Source organism: Pleurodeles waltl, chromosome 5 (genome assembly GCF_031143425.1).
Source record: "Pleurodeles waltl isolate 20211129_DDA chromosome 5, aPleWal1.hap1.20221129, whole genome shotgun sequence".
Lineage (NCBI taxonomy): Eukaryota > Metazoa > Chordata > Amphibia > Caudata > Salamandridae > Pleurodeles > Pleurodeles waltl.
Genome location: NC_090444.1, coordinates 756,630,176 through 756,643,896, shown reverse-complemented (window position 1 = coordinate 756,643,896; position 13,721 = coordinate 756,630,176). Strand labels below are relative to the sequence as shown.

At 43.2% G+C, this 13,721-nt stretch overlaps 1 protein-coding gene across 2 annotated transcripts in view; it reads left to right on the top strand.

Annotated features, from left to right (window-relative positions):
- SYNE1 (spectrin repeat containing nuclear envelope protein 1) overlaps positions 1-13,721 on the top strand; it is a 1,478,055-nt gene that overhangs the window by 951,214 nt on the left and 513,120 nt on the right. Inside the window, exons 93-95 of one of the 2 annotated variants that reach the window (XM_069234720.1) lie at positions 2,989-3,156; positions 4,805-4,966; positions 6,705-6,899. In XM_069234720.1, the coding sequence (XP_069090821.1) occupies positions 2,989-3,156; positions 4,805-4,966; positions 6,705-6,899 (525 nt within the window). The remainder of the gene's footprint in view (positions 1-2,988; positions 3,157-4,804; positions 4,967-6,704; positions 6,900-13,721) is intronic. The other variant, XM_069234721.1, reaches the window with a different exon arrangement.

Here is a 13,721-nt window from a genome sequence, read left to right as displayed (position 1 = left end):
ACTGGGGGGTCCCTTGACCGGTGTTGGCTGCTTTGTGCACGGAGGGCCCCAAATGTGCCCTTCAAAGCAATCCAGTGGCTTGGGGAGGCTACCCCTCCCAAGCCAGTCACACCTATTTCCAAAGGGATCGGGTGTTACCTCCCTCTCCCAAAGGAAATCCTTTGTTCTGCCTTCCTGGGCTTGATCAGATCAAGCAGCAGAAGGGCAGAAACCTGTCTGAGGGTTGACTTCAGCTAGGCTGCCCGGAAAACCCTGTAAGATTGGTGGTAGCAATGCTGGGGGTCCCCAGAGTGCATGGAATCATACTTCCAATACTTGCAACAGTATTGGGGTATGATTCCGACATGTTTGATGCCAAGCATGCCCAGGTTTGGAGTTACCATTATGTAGCTGTACATTGGTAGTGACGTAAGTCCAGTACAAGCATAAAATGGCATCCCTGCATTCACAAAGTCCAGGGAATGGATCTGGAGTTTGCGGGGGCACCTCTGCTTGTGCAGGGGTGCCCTCACACACTGACAAACAGACCAAAAAGTGGGGGTAACCAAGCTAGAAAAGAGGCTACTTTCCTACAATGTCTCTATCAGATGAACAAGGTTCTTAACTTTGGTAAGGCATTATCTGATAGAGACAGGATCTAGCCACAGATTCCTTAATGATCCTCCCATCCTTCCCGCTTTGCAAACTGAGTCCTCCTGGGCCTCTGAAGATTTTGCATGGAAATCAACATCTAGCATTAAGAATTCAGTGATTCATGGACACAAGGTTGTCTTTTATTGAAAGCACACTGTTTCAATAGGCAGTTTCTATGTGTGGCTCCACGTTTTGAGTGCAGAAAATAGTCACAGAAAATTGATGTTGGTGCATTGGCGAGGAGGTTATATGGACTCCCCTGGCATCACATCCGGTGGACGACGTCAGTAAGGAGTCGCGCAACACCCTCTACCGACGCACAGTCATACTATGCAAAAAAGTTTCCGGATCCAGGCTCACGCCTGGGGAAGATTCTAAAGTAAGGAATCTGAGACTAGATCCTGTCTCTACCAGATAATGCAGTACCTAATGTAAGTAACCTGGGGCCAGATGTAGAAAACGTTTTGCATGGCGCAAATTGCGAAATTCGAAGTTTGCACCATGCAAAATGCGCATCGCGATGCACATTCCCATTTTGCGAGTCAGTAACTTGGTTACCGACTCGCAAAATGGGAATGCGACTTGCAAATAGGAAGGGGTGTTCCCCTTCCTATTTGCGATTCACATCGCGATGCAGAATTGCTTTGTGACCGCGAATGTGGTCGCAAAGTAATTCGCAGTTAGCACCCATGTGAAGTGGGTGCTAACCCATTCGCAAAAGAGAAGGGGTGGGACCCCTTCCCCTTTGTGAATGGCTCTAAAAATATTTTTTCAGAGCAGGCAGTGGCCCTATGTCCAATGGACCACTGCCTACTCTGAAAAAATGAAACCAAATGGTTTCATTTTCTCGAGTGTATTGCAGCTCGTTTTCCTCTAAGGAAAACGGGCTGCAATACCAAAAAAAAAAAAACTGCTTTATTAACAAAGCAGTCACAGACATGGAGGTCTGCTGTCTCAAGCAGGCCACCATCCCTGTGAGTGCAGGGAATCCCAAGGGGGTCGCAAATTGCGACCCACCTCATTTATATTAATGAGGTGGGTCTTTGCGACCCCCTTGCGATTCGCAGATGGTGTGAGGGACACATGCTGCATATGGGATTGCGACTTGCAAATTGTGAGTCGCAATCCAATTTCTTCCTACATCTGGCTCTTGTTCTTTAGGTGACTCCCCTGAACTTAAGAACTCAGATCTCTGGTGACCTGATGAAGAAGGACCTCCAGAAATGCAAAAGGCAAGAACAGAAGATCCGTGATGGACTCATTGCAAACTCTGCCAGCCTGTCTGTGGACTTCGACAATTGCCAGAAAGATGATTCATCCTCCAGTTGCTTAAACTTCCAAATGCCCGGGAAGACTACCTGCCTTCACTCCAGCACAAGGAACTCCTATGGAGCTGCTCCCCTGCACCCTTGCAGGCACACAAGAACAACTGAAGAGGACTCCAGACCCCAAAACTGCAGCTGGAGAGCACCACTGCATCCGAGCCTCCAAGCCCATGTTGAAGTGGCAGCCCATGTTGAAGTGGGCCAATGGTACCACCAACCTGATCCTTAGCCTCTCCAGCCGCAAAGTCCATCATGTGTTTCCCCACTGCGGCCTTCACATTGATGCCTACAGCCTCTTTGTGAAGGCCCCCCTAAACCACGGCCACATCCGGTGAGGGTAACCCGAGGGTCCACTCCAACTGGATGCCCCGGACAGAGAAGAATATTAATGAGGTGGGTCTTTGCGACCCCCTTGCGATTTGCAGATGGTGTCAGGGACAACATCCTGCATATGGGATTGCGACTCGCAAATTGCGAGTCGCAATCCCGTACTTACCTACACCTGGCCCCTGGTCAGTTACTGTAACAGCTTTGAGTTAAGGCTGGGCTCTTGGGATGTACACATTTAAATACCTAAACAGTATCTGAATTATAGTTGTTTGTGGATTATTGTGTTTGGTGACTGCAATACTTTGTCTTGTTTATAGTGCCAATGCGTTTTTCTTGTAGCAATAAACACAAACCAAGAACCATACTAAGAAAAGCAGCAAAAGCTTCTAACAAGACATTGTAATATCAGATGACAAAATAAATTCAAAATCTCAATGAAAGGCCACACAAAGATAGCAAATAAAAACAAAAACTATAAAATGCAAATTTTCATTTTTTCTTCAATTTGCACTTTAAATGGTGTATGATAAATTAGTTCATGTAATATTGGGTTACAGCAAAAACATTTTTAGACTCACTGAACTACACTTCCCATAGAATCCTGTTCAGTGTCTTTCAAAGTAGTTTCGAAGAGCTCGAGGTTGCACCCAAGTCAGTGTTATTTTTGTTGAAAATGCTGTGTTGTGCTTCATGCTTGTAGGACATTGCTTATTACCAAGCCTTATCTGCTGAACAATTGCAGACTGATGCAGCCAGAATTCAGCCCAGCACCACGTCTATCCAGGATCACTATGAACCAAGACTCGAGTCAGCTACCAGCGCGAAACTGGATGACCTGCAACGCTCTTGGGAAACTCTGAAGAATGTGGTAAGTGACATTCCCGAGAACTCAAAAATAGTGCTTTGAGGCAAGTTCGAAAAATATAATTTATGAGTTTTTTAAGGAGTACTACAGCAGTACTACTTTATACACTCGCACATACCTTTGTAAAATGGCCCCAAAATGTCAAAATGCGTAGTAGTAAAAGTGCAAAGACGTCCCGGATATTGCTATTTGCACTTTTTGGTCCACTTTGCAAAGACATTTAAGATCACATGAAGCAGTCCTACAATAGTTCTACTTTTTGTACTCTTAAATGCTCTTATAAATGGGCCTCAATAATTCTTAGTATTTTTTTTCTAATTTAGCACTTCCATGTAGCTCTCCTGCACTATACAGTAATAGTGTATTTTACAATAGAATAAATAGCACACAACAGCCGTAATGTTGAACAAAGTAGAACAGTGACTAAGGGCTTGATTTAGAGCCTGATTACGACCTTGGCAGATGGGATACTCCGTCACAAATGTGACTGACATCCTGCCTGCTGTTTTACAAGTTCCATAGGATATAATGGAACTTGTAATATGGCGGACGGGATATCTGTCACGTTTATGACAGAGTATCCCCTCCACCAAGGTCATAATCAGGCCTTTAGATATTGGCGGATGGGTTACTCCGTCACAACTGTGACAGATATCGAATTCACCGAAATCTAAATCATGCTATTTCTTATGGAATTTAAATTTTGGGGGATGAGATATCCATCACCGTTGTGGAGGAGTAACCCATCCACCAATATCTAATTCAAGTCTTTAGCTACCAATTCACTAAGACATATAAGGTCGTGAAGTAGTGCTGCAGGAGTACTACTTCACATCCTCATAAACGACTTTGTGAATTGGGTCTTATGATGCTGTGTCCTTTTCCAGCCATTTCCTGTACATAATTATGATTTAGGCCCAGAGAAAAGGACCCAACATTTCCTCAACTCTCTAGTTTATGTAAGAAGTATTGTTCTATTGTTATTGTTATAGACTGACAACATTGTATTTCAGATGTAAGGTGTTAAATATTGCTTCCAATATACTAAAGGGTTATCTTTTATCTTTTGAATACTACACCTGAACCATAGGCTTCTTATGTGACCAGGGGATTGTTAAGCCTGCAAGATGGCTCAGTGTTTAAGCACTCACCATTGATCTGTGTGTAATTAGCAGCCTAACTGGTTTGCATTTTGCTTAGTTTGCTGTCTTTTATCTTCTGGAGTTGCTGAAATTAATATATTGTTTTGGGTACTTAAAAACAATTAACAAATTATGGAGAGTCCACTTTTAACATCCCTAGTTTTATTATGTTGCTAAAACCTTGCACTGTTGGACTTGTGTGCATTGCTGCCATGCAATTTTTAATGTCGGTCCTTGAGTGAAACCTCTCTTGTGTCATTTAGTAGCTTAACAAGGATTCCCTTGACTGTACTGTAAGTAAGCTAAATTCCCCTTTCCTTTTGGTTGCGTTCTAAAGGACAGATTTAATTGTGGTTAGGTGAACCTGTACACCATGGACCCCACCATCTATTCACCTGCTGAGCTAATAATAGATGCATCCCTGCTTTCCTGTCATTGAAGTGATGGCTCAGGCTCTATAGACCACATAAACTTGCATAGTACACTTTGTGTCTCTGTTTTCCTTCTAGATAAGTGAAAAGCAACGCACATTGTATGAAGCTCTGGAGCGGCAGCAGCAATACCAAGACTCTCTTCAGTCTGTATCAACAAAAATGGAAGCTATTGAAGGAAAGCTGAATGAGAGCATGGAGCCTGGCAAGAGCCCCGAGAGCCAGATGGCAGAACATCAGGTGACTAAGAAAACGCTGTGTAGCTTCCATTTTAATGAACCTCTTTTTTATTTACCTTGTAGCACTGCATTAACACTGTAGAGCGATTGCAGGTCATTTCAGTTCAACTTTCAAACAGTGTGTTGATAATTGCTGTTGGGAAATGCTGTGCAGTATTCGGGTACTTGAGGTTCTTCCTTTTCTGAGCCCTTGCTTGTCCAGTGGCAGAATGACATGTCTCAGTTGCCTCAATTTTTACTCCATAAAACAATTATCAATTGCAGTTGTGCGTTAGTCTGTTTTTTCAACATTGTTGACTTCTTTACAAAGTCCATGGTAACCCTTACCTCATACCTATCAATGTCAGGGGCGAGATGGTGCTAGTAAGTGTGGAAAACGGGACCCTGAATGCCCACTCTGAAATAATGAAGTACCAGGAGGACTTTGTTTCAGTCTCAGTTCCTCTGGTAAGGCCTCATTTCTCACCCAGTATTTCTCTTGAAGTCCATCTTGTTTCAGCAGGTGGAGTCTCTGTGTGAAAGATGTTTACCCGCTTATCTGCTGTGTTCTTGTAACTCACAATTCTAATGGGGCTAGTAACTTTTGTTACTGGCAACATGGGAATTAAAAAAAGGCTCATAATTGAGCCCAGTGATATTTTAATTGTACACCAAATTTTGAATTGCTGCCAGTTATTTCTCTGCTTTTTTCTGGCAATTTGAAATAGTCAATGTTATCGGAATGTGACATGTTCTGTTATGTCCCTGGTGTACATGGCATGCATGTCTTCATCTGGCGCTTGGAGGCACACCAAACTGGAAACGTCTCTTCTGTTATTGTGCACACTCACTCTGAAATCAAATCTGAATAATTCAGGAATTTAGGGCCAGATGTAGCAAAGCTTTAGCGAGTCGCAAACGGCGAAAATCGCAGTTTGCGAGTCGCTAAAGCCACTTTGCTATGTAGAAATGCATTTTGCGAGTCGGAACCGACTCGCAAAATGCATTTCCGACTCGCAAATAGGAAGGGGTGTTCCCTTCCTATTTGCGACTCGCAATGCGATGCAATTCCATTTGCGACCGCGAAAGCGGTCGCAAATGGACTCGCAGTTACCATCCACTCGAAGTGGATGGTAACCCAGTCGCAAACGGGAAGGGGTCCCCATGGGACCCCTTCACCTTTGTGTCTGGCTTCAAAAATTATTTTTCAGAGCAGGCAGTGGTCCAATGGACCACTACCTGCCCTGAAAGATACCGAAACTAAAGGTTTCGGTTTATTTTTCAAAGTGCAGCTCGTTTTCCTTTAAGGAAAACGGGTTGCACTTTGAAAAAAATGTTAAAAGCAGTCACGGACATGGAGGTCTGCTGACTACAGCAGGCCACCATCTCCGTGAGTGCCCTGAATCGCTATGGGGTGGCAAATTGCGACCCACCTCATTAATATTAATGAGGTGCGTCTTTGCAACCCCATAGCGACTCGCAGACGGTGTCTGAGACACCATTCTGCATAGCAAATTGCGAGTTGCAATTTGTGAGTAGGAAGGACTCGCAAATTGCAACTCGCAATTTCCACCTACCTACATCTGGCCCTTAGTCTCTGGATCCAGGAAAGCTTTGATTTGTTAACTGTATAAACATGTTTTCACGAAAAGTCACTTGTAATTTTTTTGTCAGTTGCAATTTCTTTTTTCCAGTCTTAGGCACAATGTTTTAAAAGTAAAGCATGTTTTGGTGTGACCTTGCTTTTCTTCTGTTTGAAGGCACTGATGGATGAGATTTTAATGTTGCAAGATGAGATCAGTGAGCTTCAGACGTCCTTTGCAGAGGAGCTGGTCACTGAATCACTGGACACAGATACAGCTGACCAGCTGGCTTTGCAATCCACACTCACTGTCCTGGGAGAGAGGATGTCAACAATCCGAATGAAGGCACTAGGGAAACGGCAGTTACTTGAGGTATGAATGGTAAAAGAAGTTCTGTTAATTTCGCAGACTTTCAGCACAGTTGATGGCTTTGGATTCTAATAATATTTTAAGCGTCGATTGGCAGTCATTGAAGGTAAAATGCAAAATGTATCTTGCTGAAAATTTTTATTTATGCACATTCTGCTCTTATTTTAACACTGAGAGGGAATGATTTCAAGGTCTTGTGAGCTGCCACAATGTTGAATATTTTTTTTATTTAGCCACCAATTGACAGTCATTGTTCTCAAAGTATTTTCGGTGATAAAGTTCAAACAAAGCAAAGTAAATGAAGAACATCGTTGAGGAATAGTTTTCAGCAAGGAAAAGTCCACTTCTGTGCACCTTGTATCTGTGTAAAAACTTCTGACTAGAGGCGGCAGTATTTGCTTGTGTCTCCAGTATGTTGTATGTATTTTGTCAAATGTACAATGCAGTTTGTGACATCTCAACCAACCTACAGAGGGATGTAGGCTGACACATTGGGGGTCATTACAATTTTGGTGGACGGAAAAGCCTTGTAATTTAAAAAAAATTAATTTACATTTTTTTTAAAGTTATACATTTCAAAATGAACTTGAAAATACATACAGACGTTATTTTATTAACGATTTAAAACTTAATTATGTTCTTAAAGCACAGAAAACTTAACTAAATGTAAGAATATGTAACGACTGTAATATTAAACTAGGAATGAAAATTAAAAAAACTGCCATTTATAAATAAACAATAAATTATCATTGCTTTATATTAATTAATAAAACAATGTAAAGATTTTAAGTTAATAATTATTAAAAACATTTAAAAATATGTTTTATATTTATTAAACTATTCTGACTACATTTCATAAATAATAACAAAAACTATTATTTTTAGATACTAAATCACAGAACAAAACAATAAACACAAAAAAAAACAATAAAAATAATGAAAAGAAATGCAATATTATAAAAATAAATCTTTTTTTATTAAAAACCCTCTTTAAAAAAATTCATAATTAAGTAAGAAATTAGGGACCAAAGTCCAATCCAAAAATCTTTAAACAATGTTATTATAAAACAAGCTATCGAAATACAGAACTGTAACTGCACTCATTCAAACATTTTGGTAAATACATTATTGTGGGGGGGATGTCAGACTGCCTATTCTAATTTCTGTCTAACAAATGTTGGGAGGATTGCATTCATTGCACACATTCGGTGAGGTGGTGGGGGTCAGAGTGACTGTCCTTACTCCATAATAACAAACATTGGGGAAAGTACATACATTGAGAGTGGATGGGGGTGGGGAGGTCACATTTACTGTTCTATCTCTAGTGTATCATACGGGAGGAAATACATAGTCGGGGTAGGAACGGCTCAAATCTATTATTCTAATTTTAGTCCAACAGACGTTGGGGAAGGTACATGTATTTTTGGGGTCAGATTCACAAAACAGTATAATAACCATTCAAAATAATTCAAGAAAGGAATTTTTAAACATCTGTTTTCAAACATTGTGAAAAAAATAGACATTACTCAACCATCAGAGGTAGAAGGTCCCACTAACCTCTAACTACAAATTAGAGACTGTCACAAAGGAACAGTACAATATTATAACATGCTGTAATGTCAGTGATGCGATGCAGTCTAAAATGGTTTATGCAAACAAAGTTACCATTATGCTTGACCACCACCAAGGGATGTCCCCACTCATGTTTCTTCTATATGTTTATACCTAGACAAATACGTAGTAACTCAAACCAGTTTGTGTGTCAGTGCTTCCTTGTGCCTTCACTCATGTCAGTGGCTACTTGCCTGCTCACACGTGCTTGTTTTCCAACTTGTCAAACTCCCAGTACTTAAATGTGTGAGAGTGCCAGCATATGGTGGTGCATTGTAAATTTCTTTTACACCCAGTCTTTGTGTAGGTTGGCTCAGAATGTGACTTACATTTGGGACAACACGGTTCAGGAAATGGGGCACCCTAGGTCTCCTCATGAAGGACGTGTAGAAAAGTGCCCCTTTTTGACAGATTTAATCCCACTTTTTTGCATGGTAATTAATGCAATTTTGTCTGGAACTGCACGGGGTTCCTGCTACCCAGGTCCCCGGTGCCAGATCTCTTTTCCTAAAACTGTGCAATTGTTCCCCAATTGGCAATACATTTGGTCCCCTTTTAATCAGTAAATGGTACCCCTAGTACCTAGGGTGTGGGTACCAAAGACTGTCCCCAAGGCCTGCAGCATGCATTGTGCCACCTTCAGGGACCCCTCTCCTAGCACGTGCAAACTGCCATTTCAGTCTGTGTGCTTTCATGCAGCTAAAAGTGAAAACACGACATGGCACACACCTGACCCCTCGAAAGTGAGAACCTTTGCTTTTGGGGCGGTCATAAACCAAGTCTGCTCTGGGAGAGGTGCTTACACACCCCACCCAACAGGATGGCCTGCAAACCTGCATTCCAAGGTGGTGGCTTCAAAGTGGCCCTCAGCCCTTGTTATGCAGATCTGCTGTCATCCAAAGGAGTGATGCTGACCCCCTGTACCCATGGGCCATTTTGGCACCTGCACAGGTGGGACATTTAGTATTCAGGGAAGTGTGTCCACCCCTCTAGTCAATCCCACCCCTAAGGTAAGCTGCCTGATGTGGAAACAGCTTTTAGAAATCTGCCATTTTGGTGTTGGCAGATTTAGGATCTTTGGGACAGGGTTATGCCCACCTCCCACAGGAACTGGTCATATAGGGGGTGTTGTGACATCAGGGGTAAGTAGCTCATTGGCTACTGCACTCCACTCCCTGAACCACCACACCCCTAAATGGAATATTTAGGCAAGCCACTGGTACCAGGAAATCAGATTCTTGTTGACCTACCAAGAAGAAGGTCACCTATGAGCCGCAAAAGCACCCGACTTAGGGCCAGATGTAGCAAGCCTTTTGCGCCTCGCAAACTGCGAAAAAAGCAGTTTGCGAGGCGCAAAAGGCCAAACGCGATGCACAACCTCAAATTGTACCGACTCGCAATTTGAGGCTGCGACTCGCAAAAAGGAAGGGGTGATCCCTTCCTATTTGCGACCGCATCGCCATGCAGAGTTGCTTTGGGACCGCGAATGCGGTCGCAAACCAACTTGCAGTTACCATCCACTTGAAGTGGATGGTAACTCATTCGCAAAAGGGAAGGGGTCCCTATGGGACCCCTTCCCCTTCGTGAATGTCATTAAAAATATTATTTCAGAGCAGGCAGTGGTCCTATGTACCACTGCCTACTCTGAAAAAAACAAAACCAAATGGTTTCGGTATTTTTATTTTTTGCAGCTCGTTTTCCTTTAAGGAAAACGGGCTGCAAAAAGAAAAAAAAAATCCTTTATTCAAAAATCAGTCACGGACATGGTGGTCTGCTGTCTCCAGCAGGCCAACATCCCTGTGAGTGCCTAGACTCGCTATGGGGTCGCAAACTGCGACCCACCTCATTAATATTCATGAGGTGGCTCTTTGCGACCCCATAGCGAGTCGCAGAAGGTGTCTGAGACACCTTTCTGCATCTCGTATTGCGAGTTGCAATTTGCGAGTCACTATGACTCGCAAATTGCAAGTCACAATTTAATACCTACCTACATCTGGCCCTTAGCTCCAGCCATGTCGAACTGTCTGTTGTTCCCGCCTACTTGCTCCAAAGTGTCAGCGTGGTTCCCTAGCCCTCCAGAGACAAAACCCACCTTGGACTTTCCTCTGTGGACTCCCTGATGCCCCCTGCAGCCTCTTTATGCAGGCCCCATTAACTGCAAGTGCTCCAGTTGAGAAAACCCAATTCCTCAAAGCACCTCTGCACCTGTCATCCTTGCCCCGCAGAGGAGAATACCTGTGGTGTACCCATGTCCCCGGATATTTCAAGAGTGGAACCCCCTTATTGGCTTCTCCTGACTGGATCCCATCTCTTCAACTGGACTGAGCCCATTGATTAACATTGGGCACCTGTCGCCGTACTACACCTCTGCATGCGGCCGCCCCTCTGCCGCCCAATGTGACCTGTTGGTGTAGTCCTGACCCTTGCCCAATACTTACCTGTAGTGCAGGAGATTGGACCCATAAGTCGCTGGTCTGTACTTGTTTTGCCATCTTTGTTTTTCCTCCATAGGATAAAATTGCAGATTCCAAAAATTGCACTGTGTCGACTTTGAATGATTCTGCTTGCAAAACATACTTGCCTAACAAATTGATTCTGGTGCCAAAACATATATACAGATACTTGTTATTTTTGTAAATTGGTGTGGATCTCCTTCTTGAGTCGTGTGTCTCATTTATTGACTGTGTGTGTATTTGAAGATGCCTCACACTCCTCTCTTATAAGCCTAAGGCTGCTTGACCACACTACCCCCATAAAGAGCCCCTTAGGATTGCTGGAGCAAGCCCCTGTCCACTAGTAAGAGAACCCCAGGACTCTGCACGATATATCTCATTTTTATCTATCATATAAAGAGGCAGCTTCCTACAAGGCGCTTATCGGATTTGGTTTCAATCTGCAGCAGTATCATGTCCCATTGCATGACTGTCTACCCATCCCCTTCAGTCGTCCTCAGAATGGCAAGTACAATGGCTTCTGTTCCTGCCCATCTCAGAAGGTCTTCCAGACAATGTTTCAGTACTGGCGCTTCGTGAGACTTCTGGGCCATTGATGTGCGGCGTTTTGCTAACCCAAGAGCCTGATCTGTAACTCTCAAATGGTATTTAACCTCCTTCAGTTGGGACATTAGACCCAGCAGGCATAGTAAGTAGTCCAGTGGCAAGGTCTAAAGGATCAGTTAATTGGTGGTTTCCAGTACTTCCTCCCAACACCACAAAATAATGGGCACTGCCATACCATGGGAAACAAATTCTGCCTTTAGGGACCTATATCACCCATGTGCATATCACCTGTATGTAGGAAGGGGCATGGGGAGTCCACTCCCACATACTTATAGGCAATGCGCTCAAGGGTGTAGATAATTGAACTGGTGTATTTTAATTGGGTGTTCCAGGATATCCAATGGACAAACTCCAGTACTTTGGTCCATTGGTCAACTGCTATATTCTTCCCTATGTTTTGCTCCCAGCCTGTCTTAAAGTTGTGTTGGTGGGGCAAAATGTAGGGTTTGTATGGTATTATATAACACTATTACCGTTCTCCTGGCCCTTCCAGTGAGTGAACAGGATCTGGAGGGCATGCACTGTGTGGGTCTCCACGCCTTCTTGCTCCCATGTTTGCCACAGTATGTCAGCTATTGTCTTATAGGTAATAAAATACCCCAGTCTTAAAGTAATTTAATCCCATAGGTCCTGGTACATCTGGGAAGTCTGGTGTATGTAAAGATTGCCCAGTTTTGTAGTACTACTCTCTTTATGTGCTTTCGTATCTTAAGTAGCTGTAAAGGAGTGAAGGGGCAGACTGGACAACATTAGGAGATCCGGTGGGTTTGGACACCCTCACCATTTAGGAGTCACATATCTATGTGTCTGGTAGCTGTCATGTGCCCAGTGTCTTAAACCAGTATATTATCTCAGGGATTTGTGTATCACCAAACATATCTATCCGTTCAGAGTCTGGGTTAAGTTTCAGCCATCAAGTGATGAACTGCATTTGAGCTGCAATATAGTACATTTCATATTTGGTGGCCCCAAGCCCCCATCTGCCAGTGGATGTTGTATTTTGTAGAGGTCGAACCACTTCCTGCTCAACCCCCAAATCAGATTGTAGAGAAGCATGTGGAAGTCATTAAATACCTTCTTGGGAACCAGACAGGTAGAAAAGTAGTGCAGTAACCAAGGAAGGATCAGCATTTGAGATATAGCTATCCTGCTCATTGAAGACAGCGTTAGAGACACCCAAGATTTTACTGATTTGTGCGAGAATGCTAACAGCCTAACCAGATTACTGTTGATTGAGTCAGTGTCTGAATGACAGACAGTTACCCCTAAATATTTAACCATCTGAAATCATGGCACTATCCCCATCTGTTCTTGTCTAGGAATGGCCAAAGTGGGAAGAAGGCGGACTTGGTCCATTTAATTTACAACCAGGTCATGTTCCCAAACCCATCTAAAATTTCCATCACCTCCGGGAGTGCTGCCACCATACTCCCATTCGAATACCCCTGTACATCGCCACATCACACAAAAGGCACTCCAAATGCCTCATGGCTAGAGTAAAAATATGGCGACAAGGGGCAGCCATGTCTAGTGCCTCTGTCTATAGCGACTTGCACTGATATCACCTGATATGTTTGCAAGCATGTTACTGGGCGAGTATATAACAGTCGAGTTCAAAGAGTACTGCCATCAGGTTGGTCAACCCTAGGGTTTTGAATGCCTATTCTATGTCCATGTGTTGGAGTCTCGGGCATTCCTTACCAGAGTGAATAGGTAATGGAGGTCTAGGAAAGTGTTCCTAATAGGTATAAATCAATTTTCGTCTGGATCACCAACATGTTCATTATGGTGAGGAGTCTATTTGCCAGTACTTTTCCCAGAATTTTGTAGTCTAGATTTAGTATAGCTAATGGGCAGTAAGATCATATGTCAAGCATATCCCTACCAGGTTTCGCCAAGACCACAATCATTGGTTCGCGCTTGGATCTCAGGAGTGTCCCTAACCGGTGTGAGGTTTTGTATATTTCCAAGAGCTTTGGCGCAAGTGTATTCTTAAAGGCTTTATAAAATTTGTCAGGGAACCCATCTGTACCTGGTGTCTTGTTCCCGGTCATTTGATCAATAACCATCTGTATCTCGTCTTAAGTCAGGGACTCTTCTAGTGGTAATCTATGTAGGAGGTTCAGTCTAGTCAGACATATTTTACCTAGATATC